General features: G+C 36.6%; 1 protein-coding gene across 1 annotated transcript in view; it reads left to right on the plus strand.

The window, feature by feature from the left end:
- LOC149797160 (WD and tetratricopeptide repeats protein 1-like) overlaps window positions 1-25,497 on the plus strand; it is a 54,611-nt gene that overhangs the window by 5,972 nt on the left and 23,142 nt on the right. The window contains exons 3-8 of the mRNA XM_089961833.1: window positions 6,128-6,174; window positions 8,674-8,785; window positions 10,256-10,443; window positions 11,812-12,036; window positions 13,947-14,035; window positions 15,200-15,400. Of these exons, the coding sequence (XP_089817959.1) occupies window positions 6,128-6,174; window positions 8,674-8,785; window positions 10,256-10,443; window positions 11,812-12,036; window positions 13,947-14,035; window positions 15,200-15,400 (862 nt within the window). The remainder of the gene's footprint in view (window positions 1-6,127; window positions 6,175-8,673; window positions 8,786-10,255; window positions 10,444-11,811; window positions 12,037-13,946; window positions 14,036-15,199; window positions 15,401-25,497) is intronic.

The following is a 25,497-nucleotide window of genomic DNA, read 5'->3' on the forward strand; positions in this document are numbered from 1 at the left end:
GACAGTAATGGGGTTGAATGGTAAACAGAAAGGATGATCCACTATACCCTAGAATTTTATACTATGTTTATAATGAAAAGAAGCAAACACAGATTTTGATTGTTTGTTGTTCTTTACGAAACTCTGTAGGTTATTACATCCATGCACAAGGTTTTTTGTGGCACACAATAGAAAACTGCATGTAATACATGAGTGCATGTTATACTTGGATATATGTTATGTTTGCTGATTTACAGTACACTGAGATTAATGTTTACCAGTAGGGGTAGGTTCTTAATTTAAACCTACATAATCTCTACTGTCATCAAATCACCAAGTTAGACGTGTATTCAGGCTATTATAATTAATGATGGCTACAAGAAATACCTTGCAGCTTGGCTGAGTGAACAGAGATCTCATAAATGCTTAATCACTTGTATTTGGATGCAATTTCTTTTCTGGGATGCTGAAAATCACTTATACAGGAGTCCTCCATATGCACACATTTGCCAGACGGCAAATTCAAGTGCTTGCCAGCCCTGCTTAAACCACCTGCTGAGTGGGAAAATGTGTTGATCAACTGATCACTAGAGCCGTGCTGATATTTATGATGAGAAAATTTAATGCTATTTAATGGCTGATAGATCCCTAGATGTACATGTTGTCACTGTAAGAGTACATTTGAAGAACATGACCCAATAGCTTGGCGGCAAGTTCGGATTTCATTTTTGTGTTCATTTCCAAGTGTTGCCAAGTAAATAATCCATGTGGCATCGAAATCAAGAAATGTTGAGAGTGAGACAAAATGCTGTTTGGAATTTGGATAAGTATTTGGGGGTTATAAAGCAAATTGACGAAGATTATAATGAAATTCATCAGAGTGATGGAAGTTTCTAGAACTGATATTTTTCATGGGTCACTGTGTGATGCCTAGTTTAGAATTTGGCCTGACATAATTCATTCTCACTCTAATGGACAAACAAGAGTTTTATGTCAGTAGTGTAAAGAAGTTAGAAAATTAAACTCAGTGCAACCACTGGTTGTACTCATCTTGAAATTTAGCCACTTCAGGTATGCCCAATATGTTTCTGGCAGGGAACTGCAACTTATGCTGGTGGGACTCCTGTCTTTCCCAAAATAGGAGTCCTGGACTCTAGCGAGACGTCTGTTGGAGTAGGGGCTTGGAAGAATTAAAAACATTGTTAGAGTTTGGGGGCACATTCTACTTATCAGGACTTGAAATATTATAGTTTGTTTCAGTACCAGCGAAATTTTGATAGTTGTTATTCTCCAATAAAAATGTTATACAGTTTACTGGCATTTTAGAATTGTGCAAAATGCTTGCTTGCTAGTCCTTGCTATAGAGTTAAACCTGTCTAGGACATCATCTGCCGTGGGCAACCATAATTTATTAAGCAGACTATGAATTTATGCTTGAATGATATTTGACATCATGTTTGTCACTGTTGGTATCATCACTGAATTTACATTGATGAGGTTTACTCTACACAGATGGGCTTATTATCATTCGTAGTAATGCTTACAGGGAAACATTTGATACATTATATGGAGCATTGTTTGGTTTAGTGTCAAAAATTGGGACATGAATAATATTTGGAGGCAAGTTTCTGTTGAGCAATGCATTAGTTTGACTCTTTCCTATGGATGTATATCCTGGCAAGAATTAGACCTAGAGTTGCTAATTCTGAACATTAAGAAATCTAGGGCAGTGCTTTTCCACCTATCTGTTATGGATTTGTCATTATGGCCTACACTTACATATGATAAATCTATAAGAAAATGCTGTTTGTTTGAATTTGTTGGTAAATTTTGCCTCTGCAAAAATGGAAACTTATGAATAGAAGCATCTTGAAAAATACTTCATTACTGTACCATAAGTCAGTCACCATGACCTATTTATAGTTAAATTGTGATATATTTTTACATGTGCATGTTTGTGGATATAATCTCCTGTCTGCTCATATGTGTTCCTGTTGATATGTCAATCTGTCTACAGCAGATTGCAGTTTGAGAAGCATTTGTTTTACTTGAATGAAAATCAGAGATTCTGGTAAGCCACATGTAGGTGCTTAAAGAATATGTTATATTCTTCAAACAGTTTTTGTAGTGTTACATTACGTAGGTATTATTTTTCATGTTAACAGTTTTTTTTCCTTTTTTGATATTAAGCAATTTTGAACAGTTGAACTAGACTTTTCTCTTATAGCTTTTGTTGTATAAAGGTAATCACATTGTAGTTATTTTAAAAAGAGGATGGTTTATCCTAAAATTTATGAAGCTTGTTAAAATCCATCAGGTTAATGAGTTTCATACTCTGAATATAATAAGAGTTTGAAAGCTGTGTGGTCCAGTTATTTTCTCTTCAAGGTAAATATTTCTGATGGTCATTTTCTCAAAATATTTGTAAGCAGCTGCTTTAGTATGAGAGACACCTTACTGAGTATATATGCAAAATCAATCATGAGCAGCATGGATCCAGATCCGCCATCACATAATGTAGCATCAGGTCAAAGTCTGTTACCAGTTGTTTGTGTGATCCATTCATGGTTTCAAGCAAACAGCACAGACCTTGATCAACTATTTTACTATGCATGGTCAGTCTGGGAACTTGCTATTAATAATACAGATCTAAGCATGGTATTTGTCAGCATTTTACAGCCAAACAATATAATATATATATATATATATATATATATATATATATATATATATATATGAAAATGTGACTCTAAGTTCAATTGCAATTCATCATGAAACAGTACCAAGGAGTGAAGCTTGAAATGGGTAGCTCTAACAGTAATAATTAAATATAAATTCTAGATCATACATTTATACAAAGTCCAAGTAAGAAAATATTCCGTATTTCCTGTAACAGGCTTATAACAGGTTGTGCCATTTAATAGTTTTTTTTTATATTGTTTTTAAAATGAGTTTGTTAATATACGAATTTCATATTCTTTATTAGTTACTATTAGAGTGAAGAACTATAATGCATTTTTAGTGGTTTTACTAAATTATCTAACCAGATGTGAAAATTTATGGAATTAATGTTTGCTGCAAAAATATATCAGGAAAATGGAATTGGCAGGATGTTAGAGATGTTTACTTAGTCTGAGAGTTTCATACATGACTGAACGTTTTTAAAGGTCTTCAAGGGACAAATTTTAGCCTGAATCCCATGTGCCTTAGTGACAAAATTAAATACAGCGTTCTTCTTTATAACATTGTTTTTATGAAGACAATAAAAGTTACCTTTATTATAATTTAGGGAGCCTTGTATCAGGGGATATTCTCACAAAGATCTGACATAATTGTGCATTGGAAGATAATAAGTATAGGTTATACTGTATTTAATGATGTGAAATCATTTCGTGTTGGTTTTAATTAGCCAAGAAAAAAATGAAGGAGTAGACTTAAGCAGTAATTGATTAAACAGAATTCAAACAAGTCAGTGGAATCTATGATTATACCCACATTATAAGATGAACAATAGTATACTGAGATACTGAGGGGCTTCAGTGCCCACATTATTAGATGGGTGGTAAAGCTGTCAAACCCACCCATTGATAATAACCCGGGTAATAAATGGACAACTGGGTACCGTTGAAAGTTTAAAACAAAACAAAAAAATGACATGTTTCCAAGTTCTAATCAATCTTATGTCACTTGTTTAGTCTCGAATAAACAGTAGTACAAGAAAGAGTGAAAACAACAAGCTTTGAAAAATACAATAATTTATTTCCCTGGAAAAATTCTGTAAAAATAAAAAAAAATATAAACTTAGTTTTATAGAATCAAATCCAAAATTCATCCAAAAATAATCAGAGAATAAACTTTTAGTAGTCCTAATAACAAAATGTTCTACTGATTTCATGTTTGCATCCCGACGAAGAATCCAAAATGAAAGATGATGACATATGCTACAATCTGTAGTGTTGAAGTCTACAGTTCCTTGTAGAAATAAAAATTATCACTCCAGTTACTGATAGCTGAATACAATTTTATAATTAAAAAAATTGTCCACATGTATTTTCCAGAAAAATAAAAGAATTAATCTTTTTAAATTTTAGTAATTTGAAATAACTCCAAACCAAGTAATTTGAAATGACTCCAAACAGCAAAACATACACCTAACAATTTAACAGCCCAATTTCTATTGAGATTAATTCTCCAAAACATGGGTTATATGGGCTTTCTAAAACATAAACAAGGGTCACATGATCATATTCTGGAAGTTTATAGAAGCAAATACTTGTTACAGCTCACATTTACCAAGTGTGCCTGATGAAAACCAATCATTTTTACTCTAAGAAATAAAAAAAAATTAATAAAATGGTTTATATCTTAAAGACAAAGTCCCATCATGACCTTGGAAACAACCAATCATTTTAAAATAAAATAGAACTTGTTTATGAAGGTTGCTACAAATTCTGAAACAAGGTCAGGATTTAGATCAACACCTGGTGTTTATAAACTAGGTCACGGTCAAACAATTTTCTAAAAAAAGTATCATCTCTAACGAATAAATTTACATTACAATATCATGTAATGAAAAATAAAATTTTTAAAACTGACAAACAATTAAATTGAAATAAATATATATTAAATCAGATATAATTAAATCAAATATACATAACATCAAAGACATCAGGAGTGAGCATGGCACAGAATAATGAGTACAGTTCAAGGCTTGTCCATGTGACCATTGGCTGCTGTTCATTTATCCATTATTAGACCTCTAATTTCATTTTTTTTCTGTTTATAGTAACTGTACATGAAATAGTTCCAAGAAAATAGATGGGATTCTTGACTGTAAAACTGTGTATCAGATTCATTATATTTTGATACACATATACACAGCTTACCACTTTAAATTGAAAAAGAAAGTGGTGCCAGATATTAAGAGAAACAGGCTTTCATTGTGACTCATCGATGTTATTTGACTGAAAAATGTTATAGCAGAAGGATTTTGCATCAAGAAAAGGGCAAATGAATAGCACTTTACAAATTTTGAAAGAATTTGAGACTGATGTAATAAAGTATTCATCATTTGTGGATTTCATGACCATTCAGTGGAAGTTAGACATGTAGACTAGTTAAAGTGTTATGCATAATAATGTATCAGTTTGTTTTGTGTCTGTACTGTTGCACTAACTACAAATCCACATGGATTTAGCCAGTTTGTGGCAAGAATTTTAACTGCAAGATCCAGGTAAGTAGCAGAAATAATTGTACATTTTTCATACACTTTTCTATAATTATGGCATATAATATTTTGAATTCTTTTTTATGCTGAGTATTTTTGCCATTTAAATTAGTAATTATGTTTGTACCTCTCTTGGGGGTTTGAAATGTATGAATCTACAACTAAGTAGTTCAGGTTGACATTTTCAATGTAATAAAATTTCCCTTGATGGGGTACCCAGTCATTGTGATCAACAGATATCCAGTAGAAGTATCCTAAGATTTTGACAGCTTTTGTGGGTCGTAGTATGTCAAGATGCTGAGGGGTTTCAGTACCCACATTATTAGAAGGGTGGTAGTATTTTGAGGTACTGAGGGGCTTCAATACCTTCATTATTAGATGGGTGGTAGTATGTTGAGATACTGAGGGGCTTCAATACCCACATTATTAGATGAGTGGTAGTATGTTGAAATACTGAGGGGCTTCAGTACCCACATTATTAGACGGGTGGTAGTATTTTGAGATACTAAGGGGCTTCAATACCCACATTATTAGATGGGTGGTAGTATGCTGAGATACAGAGATGTTTCAGTACCCACATTATTAGATGGGTGGTAATATTTTGAAATACTGAGGGGCTTCAGTTGGGTGGTAGTATGCTGAGATACAAAGGGTTTTCTGTACCCACATTATTAGATGGGTGGTAGTATTCTGAGATATTGAGGGGTTTCAGTACCCACATTATTAGATGGGTGGTAGTATGCTGAGATACTGAGGGGCTTCATAGTGACTGACCACGGTATTTGAAAATCGTGCAGAATTCTGATGGCAGCAATTTACTCTTGAAAACTGTATTTTTCATGATTGACTTGTGCACCCAGCCCTTACTACCTTGAAAAATGCTCAGCTAAATGAAGCTATCTTTCTTGTATATTTTCACAGGGACACCAAGGCTGTGTAAATTGCTTGGAATGGAATGAAAAAGGAACGTAAGTGTATCTTATCTTATACAGCATTTGAGTGCTATATTTAATCATAGTGCTAGTATTGACATTATAATTAAATTGATGTAATCTTGGCCAGCCAAAATTTGTGTATGTACAGGATCCATAGTGGAGTATAACAATCAGGCAGAATGACTTCTCTCTTCAGCTAGAATAGAGCAGATTTGATTCAGAATGGGAGCAGTGAGTGCAGAAAGATAAAAAAAAATGTATTTATGCTAAAAGTAGTCACTTTAAACTTTTTTTGCATTTTTTCATGTCAGATATTAAAATACTGAAATGGTAAGATTAAAACTACATGTCAGGTAAACTTTGTAAGATTTGTAAATGAAAAATAGATATTGTACTGTACATCACATTCCACTTGTAATAATGAATTAGGTCTAATACAGTTATCTCCCCCTTGCCCCCACTAATGATCATCCCAAGATTCAATTTCAGGACATGCCTAAATCTTAACTTTCCCTTCATTACAAAATCAAGACAACATATTAATTATTTACTAATATATAAAATGTTGACCTCTTTTTCTCTCTCCCTGACTATTACAAATACAACAGACAGTATCCTAAAATGTTCGCACAAAATAAATTTAAATTACCATTTAACATTTTGGACCAGTATTTAGGACCAGTACGTCCAAAAATGACACCCAGAAGTCCCAGACATGTTCATTTAGGAAATTAGTGTAACCCCTGATTTTCTGTCATATTTACCAGAAATATTTTCTTGCCAGGTCTAGCACAATTCCTGTAAGGTCTTAGCAAAAGTTTTTTGTAAAATGATTTGCCATTTTTTATGGAAGCCACAATCTTCTTTTAAAATTTGTGTATATTCATAAATTATATTGACCATCCTACAATGTTGCTGATGTAGAGTTTTCTCCAGTGTGGCTTATTGGTATCTGCTGCATAATTCTGACACTGGTTGTAGTGCTTTCTCCAGGTGAGTACACATGGCTAGATAATTGCACTTAGCATTAAATGTTTACTTTGGTGCTTGACCCTGCCGATTAAAGTAGATTCTCCATAATACTACTGTTAACACAGTCACTTAAAAACTCACAGGAATTTACTGCTGTATTTGTTTTCTCCATGTAACTCATCACTGCAGTATCAGTGTGATGCTTCATGGTTCTAACTAATGGTATTAACCTAGATATTGTACAGTGCATTCCACTGTCTATGCACTTTGCAGTTACACTGGCTTTAGTGGAAAATTGTCACTATTAGTTCTGTATGTACTGAAATTATTTCTTCCAATACATTTTCTAAATTCTCTTTTAGCAATGATAACCTTGCAAAATGTGACAGCCTGGTAATATCCCAGATCTTAAAGGAATGTAATTTTCTCATACAGTCTGGAAATAATGTTCTGTACTGTTGGCTACCTTGTCACATACTTAATGTTAATGAAGAGACAGATAAAGCAGCCAAAGCTGCCATGAAGTCACCCATTCTGAATGGAAGATTATATATATACAAACATTATATAAATCAGCATGTTTTTTATGTGTCAAATATTTGGAAAGAAAACTCCATTGACATGGTTCAGAACATCAAACTGAATATTGCAGATCAGCATCCCTCATATAGAACACACAGCAGAAATGAGTTGGATTTGTGCCAGTCACATATAGGACACCTGACTCATGTATAGCTCCTGAATGATAAAGTTAAACTTGAGTGTATACCCTGATGTGTAACACATTCTTGTGTAGTGGATTGACTTCCACCATTAAGAAAGAGGTTTTTTGAGGCAAACTCAATTGAAAACTTTATAATTATTTTATAATTATTTACCATGAGAACAAATCTTGGACTTTTCATTGGAATGCAGTTTGTATAAAAACATATTATCTTAAAAGGGTTTAACATTCTTTGTCATTATTGTTAGTTTCATGTATCTTTTACACAATTAAGATCTTTACTGTATATTTTTTATCTAGTAGTACATTGCTTGCATTTGTTTTGAAGGGTTTATGTTCCTAAACTGTTTTTGAAATTATTTATAATTATTTACATTTTTATAACTTTACTTTTAATAGGTACCATATGGTCAGTATTGTGCTGACATGCTGTTAAACCCTAGTATGTACATGTATATGGTATCAGATTATAATACATTAGGAGTTCACATCTGACAAATTTGGCTTCTTACCAGAATTTTGTATTTCTGATTTCAAGTCCTTACACAACAACAGATTATAATCAACCTAATATAGTATTAGCTTCAGTAATTACAGCTTAAGTGTAGTGATAATTATACTGCGAAAACCTGTAATTTCTTAACTGGGGAATATGCTGTTTTTTTAAAAATCCAATCTAAACTATCACTTCATGCTCATTTCTGTCCTGGGGTTCATCCTTCTATTTAGGGTGACTCTTTTTGTTCTATACAACTCCCTATTCTGAACATTGTTGTGTTCACACAGTGTTATGATTTGAAACCAATTAACATTTTGTGTCTATGTTTTGTTTTTAGGCTTCTTGCAAGTGGATCAGATGATGTTCAGATTATGCTATGGGATCCTTTCAAGAAAAAAAGCAAAGCAACAATACGCACTGGGCATCAAGGGAATATATTTTCTGTCAAGGTATGGTAATTTGAGTGTTGACATTATGTTTCAGAGTTCTAGTACTTCAGTCCTGACTCTCCCATCATATTTTCCAGTCTGCTAAATTTGAAAACATATATTGTGTCATTTTGTCCTGAAGAAAGTAGGCTAATGAGACCTACTTGTTAAATGATCTCAGTATAGTGTCACATAAAAATAGAACACTGTGCCCTTTTGAAACTGTGATGAAGTATTCCTTTGGATGCATTTTTGCCACAGATGAATTTCAGTCTCTCCTTGCCTATGCTGTACAGTATTTCATTTTGCCCAATATTGTCTTTATTACTAATTGTTGTTGTCGTTGTAGGGTTTAACGCCATTTTTCAGCACACGATAGGCTATACATGGTGGCCAGTATTAATGGTGGAGGAAGAACCCGGGAAAACCCCGGAAAGAACCACCAACCCACGAGAAGCTACTGGCAAGCTTTCTTACATACCCACATTAGCCGAATCAGAGACTCGAACCCATGCAGACAGAGGTGAGAGGGAAGTGATCCATAACGGAGAGTGCTTTAGACCACTCGGCCACTCTGGTTATTACTAATTGTAGTTAGGAGATGTATTTTCTTATTATTCTCAGTGCATAGCCATGTTGACTTTTGGTTCTCACCAAAAGACATAATATGATGACCATCTTGAAAGGCTTCTTATTACTACTTCTCCTGAATGGATGGTCATGTTAACATAGGGTTTCACCTAGTGACTTCATATGATATCTGATTTGTCTTAAATGAAACTGCTGCTAATCTTACATCCATTATCCACAGGGGCTATCTTGAAAATCTTGTTATTGCTCAAGAATGTTGTGATATTTATTCCCCATATTTTCAGTTCTATTGCAGATGTATTTGTATACTTTGTGAAATTGTTTTAGTTGGTTTAGCAGTCAGTTAAATTACAAACATCATTATAAATCTTGCACATTTTGTAAATATGTTATTGATGTTGTTGTGGGATTTAATGCCATTTTCAGCACACGATAGGCTATGCATAGCAACACAGTATTAATGGTGGAGGGAAAACCTGGAAAGGACCACCAACCCACGAGAAGCTACTGGCAAACTTTCTCACATACCCACATTGGCCGAATCCTAGAGTCGAACGCACGCAGACAGAGGTGAGATAGCAGTGATCCATAATGGAGAGTGCTTTAGACCACTTAGCCACTCAGGGCCCCTTGTAAGTATGTCTTTGACAAACTTGAAAGTGTAAATGTCTGAAATATAGTTTATTAATCGAATATTAAAATATAGGGCCATGATTTATATAACAGACGATGCCATACAAGCTCATGCATTCTTTTCCATATTCCCTTGGGTTTTGTATTATTCAGTACTTAATCAGTCACCAATGAAAGTAAATTTGATAATTACTAAGTGTAATGTTTTTCAAAGATGATTACATTAGTTGCATGATTTAAAAGGTCATACATCTTTTTGTGCTGCAGTTTTTACCCAACTCCGGAGATTCCACTCTGGTCAGTGGAGCTGCTGACTGCAAGATTCGTGTACATGATTTGAATGTAGGGGAAACAACCCATGTTTTCTCCTGCCATATCAACAGAGTAAAAAGACTTGCCACAGCACCCAATGTCCCCTTCATGTTTTGGAGTGCAGCAGAGGATGGTCTAATCATGTAAGTTGCAAACCAAGTAGAGACTATGATGTTATATGTTTGCAGGAGTCAATTATTTTCCAAGTTCAAATTTAAATAGGCCAACATGCACAGTAATATACAGGAAAACTTGATGACTAAAAATCAATCACTTGAATAGACATCATAATATGAATGATGCACTGAATCCTATCATTATGTATGTACAAAGATATTGACAAGTGGTAGCATTTGTCATAGTAATTGTAGATAGAGTACCTGTATAAATCATCTTTGCATTAAAGTATCACCATATACATTAAAGATTACAAGTGTTCTGGGAAGAAGGGAAGATCATCATTAGTTATTCTTTTTTGTATGTTTCTTTCATGCTTGAACTTTGGTTCTCTCTTTATGATGCTTCTGTTAAGAGAGAAAGTATCCTGCTCAGGGAACGTCTTGTTCTGTATCAGAACACGTAGCATATCTTGAACATTTCATTTCAGAGCAGGATAGTCTCATAAAGAATGGGACCAAAGTATATTGACATATAAAGTTTCATATATACAGCAGTGTTGAAATTCATGTCAGTAATATTGTCATTCAGTCTTTAAGGAAGCTATGAGAGTATCCCTTTTTACCCTCTTGGTTTTGCCACCCTAAATGAACCTGAAAATAATGTATTCAGTTCATATTCTGTAGGGTGAAGGACTTGACAAGGAAGTAAAACGATCAACAAATTGACATCAACAGCACTGGTTAAGGTTTTGGGAAAGATTTTTATGTATGGCCATCACTACCAAGTCTAGAGAGGGAAAGCTATTTAACTTGGACTATAGAATCATGTTGATGCACCCCTACCCTCCCTTTTACCCTCATGATGTGTCAGGGTCATTTATAAAGCTTGGTTAAGTGTATTGCTCCTCTGTATAGGTTTTAGTCTCAAACCTGTAAAATATGTTTCTTGTACTTAGAATGTACATTTAGCAAGCACTGCTCCCTCAACATTATGCACACCTGCTCTCCCACCCTCTGAGATGTTTTGCATTAAGGTTTCAGCTGCATGGTCACTATATGGGTATAGAATCAGAAAGCTTTGCATTTTTAAACCCATGAAGCCTTATTCAGTCTTTGAGCGCCTTTCAGGTTGAGGAGATTTTAAAATCTTTGTTAAGTTTTCGACTAACATTTTTTAGTTTGGTCTTAAGCCCTTACACTTGGGAGCGGGAATAACTACCGTATATTAACTATAGAGTCAGTAAACACTGCCCTTTTATATTTATGCACTCCACCTTCTTTCTGACCCATTATCCCATATGAAAAGTCAAAGTAATTTGGTAGTGACCTCAGCTATATCAGGCAAGGAAGTGGGCAAGACATATAAAACCTTGGAATTTTTTGTCTTTGTAGGCAATATGATCTTCGAAGTCCTGAGACATGCCAGCCAAATGGTAAAAATGTCCTTGTGAACCTCAAGGCTCACATGGGTGGGGAGGCAGAGGCCAAGTGTATTGCCATCAACCCTCATAATCCTGAACAGCTAGCTGTAGGAGCCAATGATCCCTTTGTCAGGCTGTATGATAGGCGCATGCTGACTTGCAGTAGTGTAAAGTTACCAAATGACAATGGCAGCAGGTACTGTACAGATTTTAAATTATGCATTTTATACCTAAATTGCACTTTGTTGCCACTTGTAATAGAAATAATTATGCTTATACCTCTTGGGGGTTAGGCATGGTATGTATGACACAATTTCTAATCATTGTAGATCATATAAATGCAATGTACCCAGTCATTATGCAGTTGTGGACAAATGAAACTAAGCAATAAGAATGATAATATTTTATAATTATTTACAAATCATGTAAAAGACATCAATTTCATACTTATTTATATTATCTTAAATTTACAAATACTGATATATGAATAGGAAGACATTTTAATCGATGCCTTATTTGGTACTTGACAGCTTAACATAGGATTAATTTTATTTTTCCAAACCATTGTTTAGAATAACTGGAAATCTGGGAACATGTGCTGCTATCTGTTCAAGTGCTTTGTACTCTGAAAGAAAATACCTTTGAGCAATTACATGTAGCCACCTGCAACATATAGTGGAAAATAAAAGGATCTTAAAGATTCTGTAATTAAACTGGAAGTATTCCATTCCCTGTATTATCCAGCAGCTAGGAAAATAGGTATTTCCATGTTACCATGGTGACAGCAGACATTGATGGCATTGTCTTGAATACACTGAACATGATCAATAGGCTTTTGGGTAGATGGAACTACAAATTACATCAGTAACTCATTTTTTGTGCTATTTAGAACGAAGTCATGTATGTAGTAGACTAAGTGTAGTTATTGTCAGTTGTTTCCCCCAAAAATAGTACTCTTATAAAATCTGTCTTCCATAAGGTTGCCATCCACAGAATGAAACCTTGTGAAAAGATTCATAATATGGGTGCTTCTGATTAGAAATCAGCTTTTAAGAATATGTTTATTCACATTTTTGTGTGGTATATTGGATTTGATGAAATTGCATATGTGCTCAATATACTGTAAATCATATGAGTTGTGTTTTTTTTCTCCAAATGTTTTATAGAGTAAAGTTTACTTAACATTTACTAACCTCATTATATTGAATGAGATACTATTTGAAATAGTATTTGTGCTTACTTATATACATTGAAAACTTCACAAAACCTATGGACAGAATGTTTGGCAATGCAGTGGTAATTATCATTTTATCTGTATCATAACATATATGATAGCAAAATGAAAATTAAATATGATCGTTATAGTTTTGCAGATATTTCATACAGTTTTCTAACTTGCAATGACATAATTTATGATTGATTTAGTTTTTGTTGTTGGAACCTCAAAACTGCAATGACTTTGACCATTTAATATTTGTACATACATCCACAACCTAGGTCAAAGTCAGTATTAAAGTTTACTTTGTTTATTAAAGTTTATTTGGACTGAGCTCAGTGTTCAATTTTTTTACATATCCTTGCTGAAGAAACAGGGAGTCTCAGTCACCACAATCAATTGTGAAGTCAAAGTTAATGCTTAAAATTTTAGTTAAAGCCCAGGGTCTGTGAACACTGTTCAGAAAGCTTTGATACTATATATACTGGTTTATATGCAGAGTACAACTGCAAACAAGATAGACCCAGATCTGCCGTCACATACTATGCCAACAGATCAGAGTTATTGTTATACGTTCCACTGATTAATTCTAACAAACTGCATATACTTGTATCTGTTGGCACATTATGCCTTGGCAGATCTCTGTGTTTATAGTTTGCGGTTGGACATAGCTTATGAGTAACTCTAGATACATGTAACACCATTCACAGTGCTTGGAGTTTTATAGTTCATTTTCAGACATACTGAAATGACATCTGTTAAACATTTAAAATCATGTTCTTTGGGTTGGAAAAATCTACTTATAAAAATAACAAGTTCAAACTTCTTGATAAATAGAAACTAATATCCCTACAAATATAGACTGCTCTGATATTTGTGACTATTTGCAGAAGTGTTTTTGAGAGGTCAAACTTGATGGCCAACATGTCACCAGAAGGGTTCAATCTTCCCGAAGGCTGTGTCCAGTATTTTAAAGCAGGTATTACTGTACTTACTGGAGGGATTCACTCTAGCAAATATCACAATCAAAATGTTGCTTAAACAGTTTATACCCAAACTTTTGATGAAGTGCAGAAATATTGTAATACACTCACTCTGTCCATATGAACATAAGTAATTTCCTTGAATTTCTACGCCATTGAAGCTAGACACATGAAGCTTGGGTCATTGATAGTCCTGTGGATGTAGATTGTACCAGTGTTTTGGGAATTTCTATAACTCCTCATGGGGTGTGGCAAGGAGGTATTTGTGATTTTACATAAATTTCAAAATAACTGAGAGTTGTATGCCTCCCATATCAAAGAATTGGCAGTGACTCAAGTTTCAGGACATTTTAGACTGGAAATTGAGAATTTTTATGTGGAAATTTAAAACTTAAAAAAAGTAAAGAGAAAATGTAATTGGACATAAGTTGATTTTATAGTCTATGTTACTTTGGCTTGTTAGACCCTTTCTGTACTTATTATAGTAATTTTTGCATAAATTGCATTATATATTTTTAAAAGTTCTGATTGGGAATTCATTTATACTCAGATTGGGACAAATTGACATTTTTCATCAGTGGTAATGGGTCCAAATTTTGGCACCAAAATGGGCCCACAAAAATCCTTGGAAAAGCTAGAGACATTGACATTGCATAAATCCTCCTTATTGGGTTTTCAGGTTATCTTCCTAAATGATTATGAGTGATACTAAAAGGATATTTTTATTCTGGATAAAGAGAAATGTTAGAAAACAAGAATGGGAACACAATCAAGGAACAAGGAATTAAAAAAACTAGCATAATTGATTGCTTTGTTTATTGTATCATTAATGAGATGATTAGAATGTTTTCATAGAGGAACAAAATTTGATTAAAAAACCCAGTACAAAATATACTTATAATATTACTGAGAAATCTGTGAGACTTTCTGATGAATTGCAGATGCTCAGGCTCTAGGAAATTGCCTCTATTATGACTGATGAATTTCCAGAATTGGGAAAATCAGATTTGTTATTAACCTGAGAGACATTAAGACCTTGTCCTTTCCACTATTCTGTTATTTATTGATTGGGAAGGGGGGGTGGGAGATACCTGCTATTAAAATAATTTTCCTGTAATCTTGCTGTTGCTAAACACAGGTTCCATTCATCTTCTTTTCAGGTCATTTGCCCAGGAAACAAACAGACTTCAAGAAAAGATACCGAACACTAAATGCAACATATGTAACATTCAGCCCAGATGGGTGTGAACTGCTTGTAAATCTTGGTGGCGAACAGATATATTTGTTTGATGTTAACAAACGCAGAAAACCACAGAAGTTTGACTTATCTATGGTCATGACAGCAAATGGAGTGTGCAGAGGCAAGTTGAAATACATGTATTTGTATCTGACTGATAACAGCCACCAAGCACTTCTTTCATTGTTTGATGCCCAGATTGTCTCCACATAATTTTTTTACCTAGAATTTACTCTGTATAGTAATCATATCTGTATAATAATCATATATTGATTTCTTCTATGAAAACATTATCTAGTCACATGAACACAAGAAATAAATTGGGAAGTAATCAGCATAAATTTACCTCCCCTTGCCCCACTAGATGGATAGCCATTAACCTGTCTTTCAATCAAGACTGGGAACAACAGCTAAGTACACCTCCTAAATCTATTGTATACTGTCCAGTTTGTCAAGTCATCCATCCATTTAGTTTGTTGTTTAGACACTTTAGATTTTGTTTAAAAGTGTGTTAACATAATTTTTGTATTTTCAGTTGAATTTGCTCATAACTTGATCCTGTTGGTTGTGTTCACCTGTGCATTTATTGAATTGAATAGAAGACGCTGGTTCATTCATTCATTCATTTATTTTCCTTGAAGTCCATGGCAAGAGTTGTAGGGCACCCAGTGATGGAATCCCAACCCCATACTGCTAATGGCTACTGTCACTTCAGACAGCTTGTAAATACAGTAAAAGACCTTAATCCTCACAACCCTCTTTGGCAGCCCTCTTGTTATAAGACCTCTTCACATTCATGCATGGCTAAAGTGTCTGTAACACTGAGTGCATGTGGTTAAAGTCTGATCACGCTAGCCTCTACCATTTACAAAGCCCATACTACATCCTGTGCTGTCATGGCAGACCATCCAGCCATCTTGCTGTCCTATATATGGGCTCATTTACCAGAGATAAGTGATACCAGAATTTTCAACTTCCATTCTGTCAACTGTTATTTATGACGGTTAGTTATTGTTTTCCATCAATCCAGCCCATTCTTCCAGCTTGCCATTCTAGCACACCACCATAATTCAGCTGTTGAGACCATGCTGAATATCCATTCATCCAAGTTAGCCTTTCCATCTCAGGCTTAATACTCATTGTCTGAGCTTCATTTTGTTATGGATACATTTGGCCTTGGTATGTACTTGTCCAGTCAGCAGGTACCACACCACCACATCAACACTTCCATTCCGAATGCTTTGTCCAAACATGGGAAGTATTCATGACGAGGATGACTCCTCAGTTGAAGGAGTCAACCTCAGTTTGCAGTTGCATACAGATACAACTATAAAATAGATGTTGTTTTGCTTCAAGGTGCCAGTTGAAGGAATTTACTGTATCGTCACCATCCTAGTGGTCTCCACATACTGTAGTGAACTGGGTATATGTCATTTGCAGAAACATTTGATAAGTTACATTTTGATTGTGGACATAAATTACCTTCTTATCTTCCTTTGCAGCTAAGTTTACTAGTGACTGAGGACAAATCAGATATTGTCCCTTTTAAGTTATTGGGTCCATATTGATGTTACAAGTGTATACTCTTAAAATAAGTAAGAGAAAAGAGTGAAAGACAATAAGCTTTGTAAAATTTAACAAACAATTTATTTCCTTAGAATACAAAGTGAAAATGAGAAAAAAAATTTTGGTATTGCAAATTAAATCCCAAAATAATCCAAAAATTACAAGCACAAGTCCTAGTAATTTGAAGTCCTGAATAAAATTCAGTACAAGTCCTGAAGAAATTGAAAAACTGAAGGCGATGACATGTCAGTTATAGCTTATAGAGTGTTGATGTATCAACAGTCTTTTGTTGAATCACAGTAATATAAGTCCAGGTTTGAATTCAGTATAAATTCCAGTGACTGTCTTTATCCAAGAATTTTAGAGAGTGATTCATTTTTGTCAGCTAGTGTTGGGATACTGATGTCACCTGTCTTCTTGCATTTATTCCTGCTGTGACTGACTTCTTTATTTTTTGAGAAGTTAGCCCTCTTCATTATCCATGGTTATTGCTGTATGCTTCTGTCCTGTTCAGAACATATGGACTCTGCTAAGACTATAATTAGAAGAGAAATTTACTCCAGAGATAAAATTTGCAAACTCAGGCAAATTGTGCATCAGCAATATGTGGACACATTTCCAGATTGTCTTAAATTAATATCAATGGCCATGGTAATGCCATACCAAACTGCTGACTGTGTGAGAGGATTCAGCAATCAAAATCGAACCAAGGCTGCAGAAAGAAGCCATGTAGAAGAAAGAGTACTCAAAAGACTCATGATGATTCCATTGAAGGACCTCCTGAGAGTCTTCAACTTCAATAAGGCATTGGTAGTGTGAAGCATGAGTCAGAAATGGAGGCTATTCATGTTATAATGAATATGGAATTAGAGTCACGCTGGTTGCAGATGTATATACGTTTCAATTAAGAGTCATTGTTATAGAAATTGTATATATATATATATACTTTCCCCAAATCATTCGGAGCTTTGGACGTTTCCTTAGAAACTCTGTTTTCATATATAAAAGGAAAATATGTACTCATCTGATCTTTCTTAATATGTCCAGAGGAGTGACACAATTTGCAGTCCATGGTTTGATTCTTTAGGGGTTAGTGTGTAGATAAAATATTGTTATTTGAAAACACAAGACATTGATTTCAGTTTTATGCATTGTACTGTAATATACAGAAGACATGATATGCATTTCATGAACTTATTATACTTCCTGTTACACATTTTGAATCCATTAGAGGGTTTTTTCACACCATATTAAAAGGCTAACGTTGTAACTAGTTTGCCACCCCCCCTTTTTTCAGATTCATTTGGGGCATGTACCCACATTTACAGAGATACTCCTATGGTGCACAAACGCATGATTCACACAAAATTCGTACGAATTCGCGCAATTGGAAAGTGATGATGTGTGAGAAATCCCACAAATTAATTTCAAGTCACACATATGAAAATGTACTCTGCACAGTATATAACTTTATTCAGCTCTTCACTTTTAAGGTACTTGTAGATATGCTAAAAATATTGAAGCTTTTGTTATGGCATATTTTGTCATAACTGTTGACATCTCTGGTTTCTTCTGATTAACATGAATAGTTGTTTTTCTAAATTTGATTGGCGCATTGGGCTCAGTAACAAGCACTGTGTCAAAGTTTGAACCTTGTGTAAAGGAAGTTTTACAACTGCATGTTTATAATACAGGCAGGCTATCAAGTAGATCCAAAATGGCCGATTCCCAGCATTTGTTAATCTATAGATGATGATTTAGCTCAGTGAATGCTGGCTGATCATAGTAATTAAGGCAATTTATCTTTAAAGTCAGGAAATATATCAGATTACATGAGCTGAGAAGGTATTAAAGGAGATGCCAGTGAGATATTTTGAACCAGAAAATGGCATTAAATTCAAATCTGATGTACATGCTGGATGGACCAAAACAGTCGGCATGATGGTCAGCCCCACATTTCAGCGATATTTTGAGCTTAAATGCAGAAAAGACAGACAAACAAGCCAAATTAAAATACACACAATTTAAAAAGAGAGTGCAATTTTGGTTTCTTTTCTAGTCACAATTTATCCCAGCAGGATCTTGTTCTACAAAACTATATAACCCTAATATAAAGGTTATGAAAAATCTAATAAATAAGAATCTGAAAATGAAATTAGAAAGTAAAGATATTTATTGGATCAAAATACCTCTGTTTAAACAAGTAGACTATAGCATTAACGGACTTAAAATCCTAATTCATCATTATAGAATAATGCTTCTAGCATTATAGTAGTCTGTAGACCTAATTTCATGAATGTGATTCAAGTTGGTTTCATCTTCTAAATTCTGTGATGTTATATTTAAGTCCTTGCAGAATGGACCAGGGGATGCAGCCATCTTTCACTTAGAACTAACGTTTCAATATTATATACCTGCAAAATAATTTATCACTTTTAGACTTCGCATTCTTTTGTTTTGTATTTTGAAAACATTATTGATACTATCAAATGTTATCATTGCATTGGGAATTTAAGAACCCACTTTAAATGTGCTTGAGGTTACTTTGCTTATCGAAGTAAAACTAAAATTGTCATACCGAAACTTTGCATTTGTCTGATAGTGATGCGATTTTTTTATCATTTTTTCATCTGAAAGTGTCCCATTACAAAATCTAAACAAATGGGATAAACATAATGAATATAAGATTGAACATATTTTAAAACCAACGACCGTTTGTCAGTTCAGATATTTACAGCATCAACAACTTGAGCCTATTTGTAGTGGACAAAAATCTATGCTTTGCATGTTCATTTTGCGACTGTATACTGTCTAAACCACAGAACAAGCATTAATATGATAAGAACTATTTTAAAAAAATCATCTTAGCTTGTTCTTCTGGCACACCAGTTTGTATGAAATTAATAGTAAGTTTAGTTTTGGAACATCAGTTGTGGAAAAGTTGACATCACTATCACCTGTTAGAAAATTCAAATATGGCTAACAATGTCAACACTGGGGGATTCAAATGTTTTACAAATGCAGTGTTTGTTGCGATTGGTTTATAAACGTTTCCAATATATACATTTGGTAGCAAAATAAAACTTGGAATATGCCGATTTTGATGATGTATGATGCATTTATTTAAATTGCCAAACTTTTGGTCAAATCTGTGTAAAGTTTGAGGGATTATTTCTTTGTGTAGTAATATCATAGGAACGTGCTACAACCACTGACCGAATTGTTTACATCTCTTCTGATTGAATTGAAAATTTCATGATTATTCATGAAGTTTTAATAACCTGCCTTTTGTTATAAAGAGGAGAGGTGTCACACGACTGTGGCATGATCAATGCTTATTTCCAATGACGCTTGAAATCTGTTACTTTCTATGATTATAAAGTAATAATTCCATTAATATAGCGTCAAATATAAAAAGAAAACATTATAGATAGTTTTATTAGCTTTTACAATATTTAAAATGTGTTGCAAGCAGCAGATGACGTGTATTGATGCTGCAATGAAAATTCTACACTTGGTCAACAGTTTCATTAGATTTCCTGGTATACTGTCATATTGTCTGTGTTAGACTGGGGTTGCTAAAATAATGAAGTATGACCGTTTCCTCCTCCCCCTCACTTTTTTTCTACTTTCCCCTTATTTTTGTGACATGGGTGGAAATCCCCCATTATGATAAAATCCTGGGAGCATCTCTGCATTTATCAAATCCTGGATAAAACCTTGTTATGGTAGTGGTTGCATTTCCTCTTATTCTAAGGTTCATGTGATTGAATCATGTATTTGACAGAGAAAGGAAATTATTTTGTAAATTATATTTCTCCAAGAATACTTGCCCAGTCACATTACTATTTACCCCTTACACCCATCCCTGCAAATGTGAGCATCTGTTTTATTGGTTTTGCTGAAACTTAAACTTGTAAACATATAGGTTGTAGGTGGTCACCTAGCAGGGGCATGGGGAGGTAAATTTTGGGAGTTACTTCCCCATGTGTACATGCGATTTAATGATACAGATAAATTGTTTCATCTTTTAGGGAGATAGCAGAATTTATTTCCTAATGTTGATTATGATCATGTAAGTATTCTCATAGAAACACATTTCTCCTTCAAATACGTTCCCCGATCACATTAACGTTAGGATATAAGCCTGCTTCCTCTTGAATCCAGCCCTACTAAAAGATGAAAATTCGTCTTTTCTGTCTATCTCATATATACCAAAGGGCAATAACTCTTGCCCCTTACCTCCCCTTTCCACCGCCAGGTGTCACTAGTTTGTAAGCTTCACTTGTACTGATAACACGTACATTATACCTCCAAACAATCCAAGCCATCTTAGCGTTAAATTGGACCATCCAAAGTTAAATTTGGATTTATTGCGTTGGACAATCATTCTTCTACAGGTTGTATACATTATTTTAACAATTTTTTCAAAACTGAGTGACTTTGTCACCCTTATGGATTTCGTCTACTGAAGACCATGTTACACACGCTATCGCTGAACTCGTGTTGTCAGTTAAGAGTTAACGCGACACTGACTAATTTTCGCTTATTCCGTTAGTAACGGTTGTGGTATTAGCGAATTAATAACATGCTGAATTGCTAATTTGTGCTTTGTTTTCTTTTCTTGTGTCGTTTCATTAGAAATGTCAACCAAATGCAAAAAGTTCAAAGCAAAAGAAGACAACCATGACTCTTGTATTGTATGTACCAAGTGTACATCATCTATACCATGCAGCGTGTGTAATACTTGGACAGAGCAAATGTGGGCTGATGTAGTCCAGAAGGCAGCAAAAGGGAGGGATAGACGGAATAAGTCGAAGAAAGATAGCATTGATGTCCTCAGTATACATCCAAAGACAGCCTCCATTGCGAGTCTTGTGGGGGACGTTTGGGTGCCCCCCTCCACCTAAAGTTCGTCGTTTGCAACCGTCAGCCACAGTAACATCAGCGGCAATGGAGGAAAATAATGTTGACAGGGTACAACAGTCCACCTTTGAACAGATGCGTTGTTTGGTCCAGGAAACGACGACGCAGCTATTGACATCAGGCCAGATATTACCCTTATTTCCCTCGCTCGCTTCCACAGCTTTTTCTGACTCTTTGGGGGAATGTTCCCCCAATTTTAGGCTGCCCAGTGGGCGTAAGTCCCCCCGCATGTCCGAGCATGGCCTTCGGGCCTGTAAGTCAGGACGCATGGGGTTTTTACCGGATCCAGCGGATCCATTTCATTATACAACCTCTATGTCACCGGCCGTCTAGCTGTCCCAGCATGGGGACCCTATTGCTAAAATGGTCCGACCAAATATGATTTACGGGGATCTTAGTGATAAATCCATCCGTCAAGCTGTACCGCCGGCAACATATCAATACTATGGCGGAGATTTTAGTGAGAAATCTGTCCGTCCAGCCAGGCCATTGGAGCAGCCGGTACCGGTGATAGCAGGACCGTCGCCGACATTCAGGCCGACCACAAGCCAGACAAACCAGGCAGCAGGGCCGGCCGTCCATATGTTCACGGCTTATCCACAAGGGAGAGTTAGTGACAGTGTCGAGGATGACGGAATCGCATCACCTATGCCACCTGGCATGCTCTGTCCAGAAATGCAAGCTATTCCAGAACATGGCTCGGCACACAGTGAGGGTGATGAAACTCCTGCAAATCAGCCGTACACAGATCCAACCATGGAATGGACTGAGTTTGGCTTCAAGGCGGCAGTGGAAGAAATTTATAGGGTGTTGGCAACTTCAGAATGCCCTCCACTTCCTACTGCCACTCAAGACTACAAACTTAAGGCGTCTATCAGGATGAATAGGTGATCCGGGGAATGCTAAGGCATTCTTTTCAGAAAGCCAAGTACCAGCGACGTTCTCGTGTCGCTGGTACAAAACTCATTCAGACGCCTTCAGTACGGATCTTCCGCCCTGGACAAAATTATGGCAGCAGTTCACATGTCCGCTCCACTGTTTTACAAAGTGGACAAAAATGTGTTCCATGCCACGTCAAAACTTGTCTGGAACTTAGTCGCTATGTCTTCAATGTTAGACTTGGCTTCATTAGCCATTTTCCAACACGCAGAAAAATCCGACAATGACCACGCTTGGGAAGCGACAGTCCGGATTGCTAGAGTTATTAACAGGGCAGCTCACCATTCCATGGCTAATGTGTTGACTGCTTCTGCCAACTTAGACCTGATATGACGTGACGCATGTCTGCGGTCCACATCGCTCAAGCCCCATCATACTTTGGCTTTACGGATGACTCCGTTTGGGTCACCTTTACTCTTTGGAGGAAAAATTGAAGAAGTTCGGAAGCAGGCAGCTCAGGAACTGCCCCTCCAACTCGCCGCCCAACCCTCGCAGGCGTTTAGAAAAAATCCCCTGCCACAGCAGAGGGATGATTGGTGGACCAGGGACAAGGGATCCTTACAATCAAATGTGCAGTATAGATCCCAACCCAATGCCAGGAGACAACAGTCTAATCAAGCTAGGAGGCAACCATACAGAGGCGGTAAGAAACAAAGTTTCTCCGTCTTCAAGCCTCCTAACTCTAAAAGTTGACATACCCTCCCCACCACCCGCAGACAGTCTACCTGTGGGCGGCTGCCTCCTGCAATTTCAGGACCACTGGACCACCTTTTTTCCTCAGAATGATTGGGTGATCCAGGTCATTTCAGAGGGGCTTCGGATTTCATTTATCCAACCCCCTCCCCTGTCCTCCTCTCCCCTCTTCATGGACGTACTGTCCGATCGGGAGAAGGATACCTTTCTACAACAGGAGATACGGTCGCTCATAGAAAAACGGGCGGTGGAGATTGTGACCTAAAACGCAATCGGCGGGATTTTATTCCAGGCTGTTTCTTATCCAGAAGGCAAACAGCAAGTTGAGGCCAATCATCGACCTGAGTCACCTGAACCAATACATTTTACCACCGAAATTCAAGATGGAAACGGCGAGATCAATCCATCTTTCCATCCGGCAGGACGAGTATGCCGTCAGTCTAGATATGACCGACGCATGTTTTCACATCCCTATCCACCCCGCGTCACAGAAATTTCTCCGATTCGCTTACCGCGACGCGGTTTATCAGCTTCAGGTCCTACCTTTAAGCCTCAACATCAGCCCTTGGGCTTTTACCAAGGTTATGGATTGCATCGTCACCCTGTTCCGCTCGACTTCATTTACAGAGACAGCAGTGTACTTGGACAACATCCTCCAGAAACATATGGTAAGTTCTATTCTGCTCAAAGGCAGAAACGATCTTTTAGCACTTTTAGATCATCTAGGCTTTCTCGTGAACTGGAAAAAGTCCGATCTCTGTCCATCCCAGCATTTTGTCCATCTGGGTATGGAGTTTTTCACCGATCTGAATCTGGTATGGCTTCCTCGTGCTCGCGTAATCCGGATCGTCGAACTCGTCGAGTCCATTTCCAACAGGACATGGATTTCAGCGAGAGAATCCTTGCAACTCCTCGGATTATTCAATGCAGCGGCAGACTTGATCCCGCTTGGCCGTCTTTTTATGCATCCCTTACAAATGACGTTACTGGCACAATGGCGCCCCTTTTCAAGTCACCTCAATCAAACAATAATGATCATGCCTGAGATACGATCATTCCTGTGTCAGTGGCACAACCCGGGTTGGCTGTCCACGGGGATTCCTCTGGAGATGTCCCAAGTGAAGATAACGGTATGTACCGATGCCAGTACCTATGGTTGGGGTGCCCACCTGTTGCCGGACTTCGCTACAGTCAGCGGCACGGGGGAGCCAGGGGAGGGGCCTCTCCACATCAACCTTTTAGAAATGAGGGCTGTCATCAATGCCTTTCATTTCTGGAAGGATCAGCTCTCAGGAAAAACTGTCCTCATTATGTCAGACAACTCTGTGGTGGTGACTTACCTCCTTAAACAAGGGGGCACCAAATCACCAGACCTGTGCATTCTGATCTGGCAGTTTCTACGTTGGTGCGACAACCTCCACATCAACATACAAATCAGACACATTCCCGGCAGACTCAATGTCTTGGCCAACACTCTATCCAGGAAAGGTCAAGTCATTCACACGGAATGGTCACTCCATCAATCAGTCTTTCTTCGGATTTGCACACTTTGGGGGCGTCCGATGATCGATCTTTTTGCGACAAGGTGAAATCGCAAGTTGCCCATCTTCGTCTCTCCAGTTCCAGACCCAGAGGCTTGGGCCGTGGACGCTCTGTCAATCATCTGGGAGGGGTTGTGGGCATTCGCCTACCCTCCCACGGTTTTGGTACTGAAAATAATCCAGAGGTTAAGGGGTCAGAACTGTCAGATGATTCTGATTGCCCCTCTCAGATGGAACAAGTCCTGGGTCACCGATCTACTCGATCTAGCGATAGATCTACCCAGGAAGATTCCAACCAGCCCAAATCTTCTCAGACAACTGCAGTCACGGGTGTTCCACCCCTGGCTGGACCGTCTTCTTCTTCACGCTTGGCTCTTGTCCGGACAGCCTTGCGAGACAAACAATTTAAACCTTCAATTATGGAGAGAATCTCAAGAGTAAGAAGGCCCTCCACTCTGAAGGCTTATGAGGGATAGTGGCGTGTTTTCAGGGACTGGTGCCATATCAATAACATAGTCCCTTTGAGTGTCTCAATCCTTCAACTGGCCGACTTTTT

Source organism: Sinohyriopsis cumingii, chromosome 6 (assembly GCF_028554795.1).
Source record: "Sinohyriopsis cumingii isolate HCF-2022 chromosome 6, ASM2855479v2, whole genome shotgun sequence".
Taxonomy (NCBI): Eukaryota; Metazoa; Mollusca; class Bivalvia; order Unionida; family Unionidae; genus Sinohyriopsis; species Sinohyriopsis cumingii.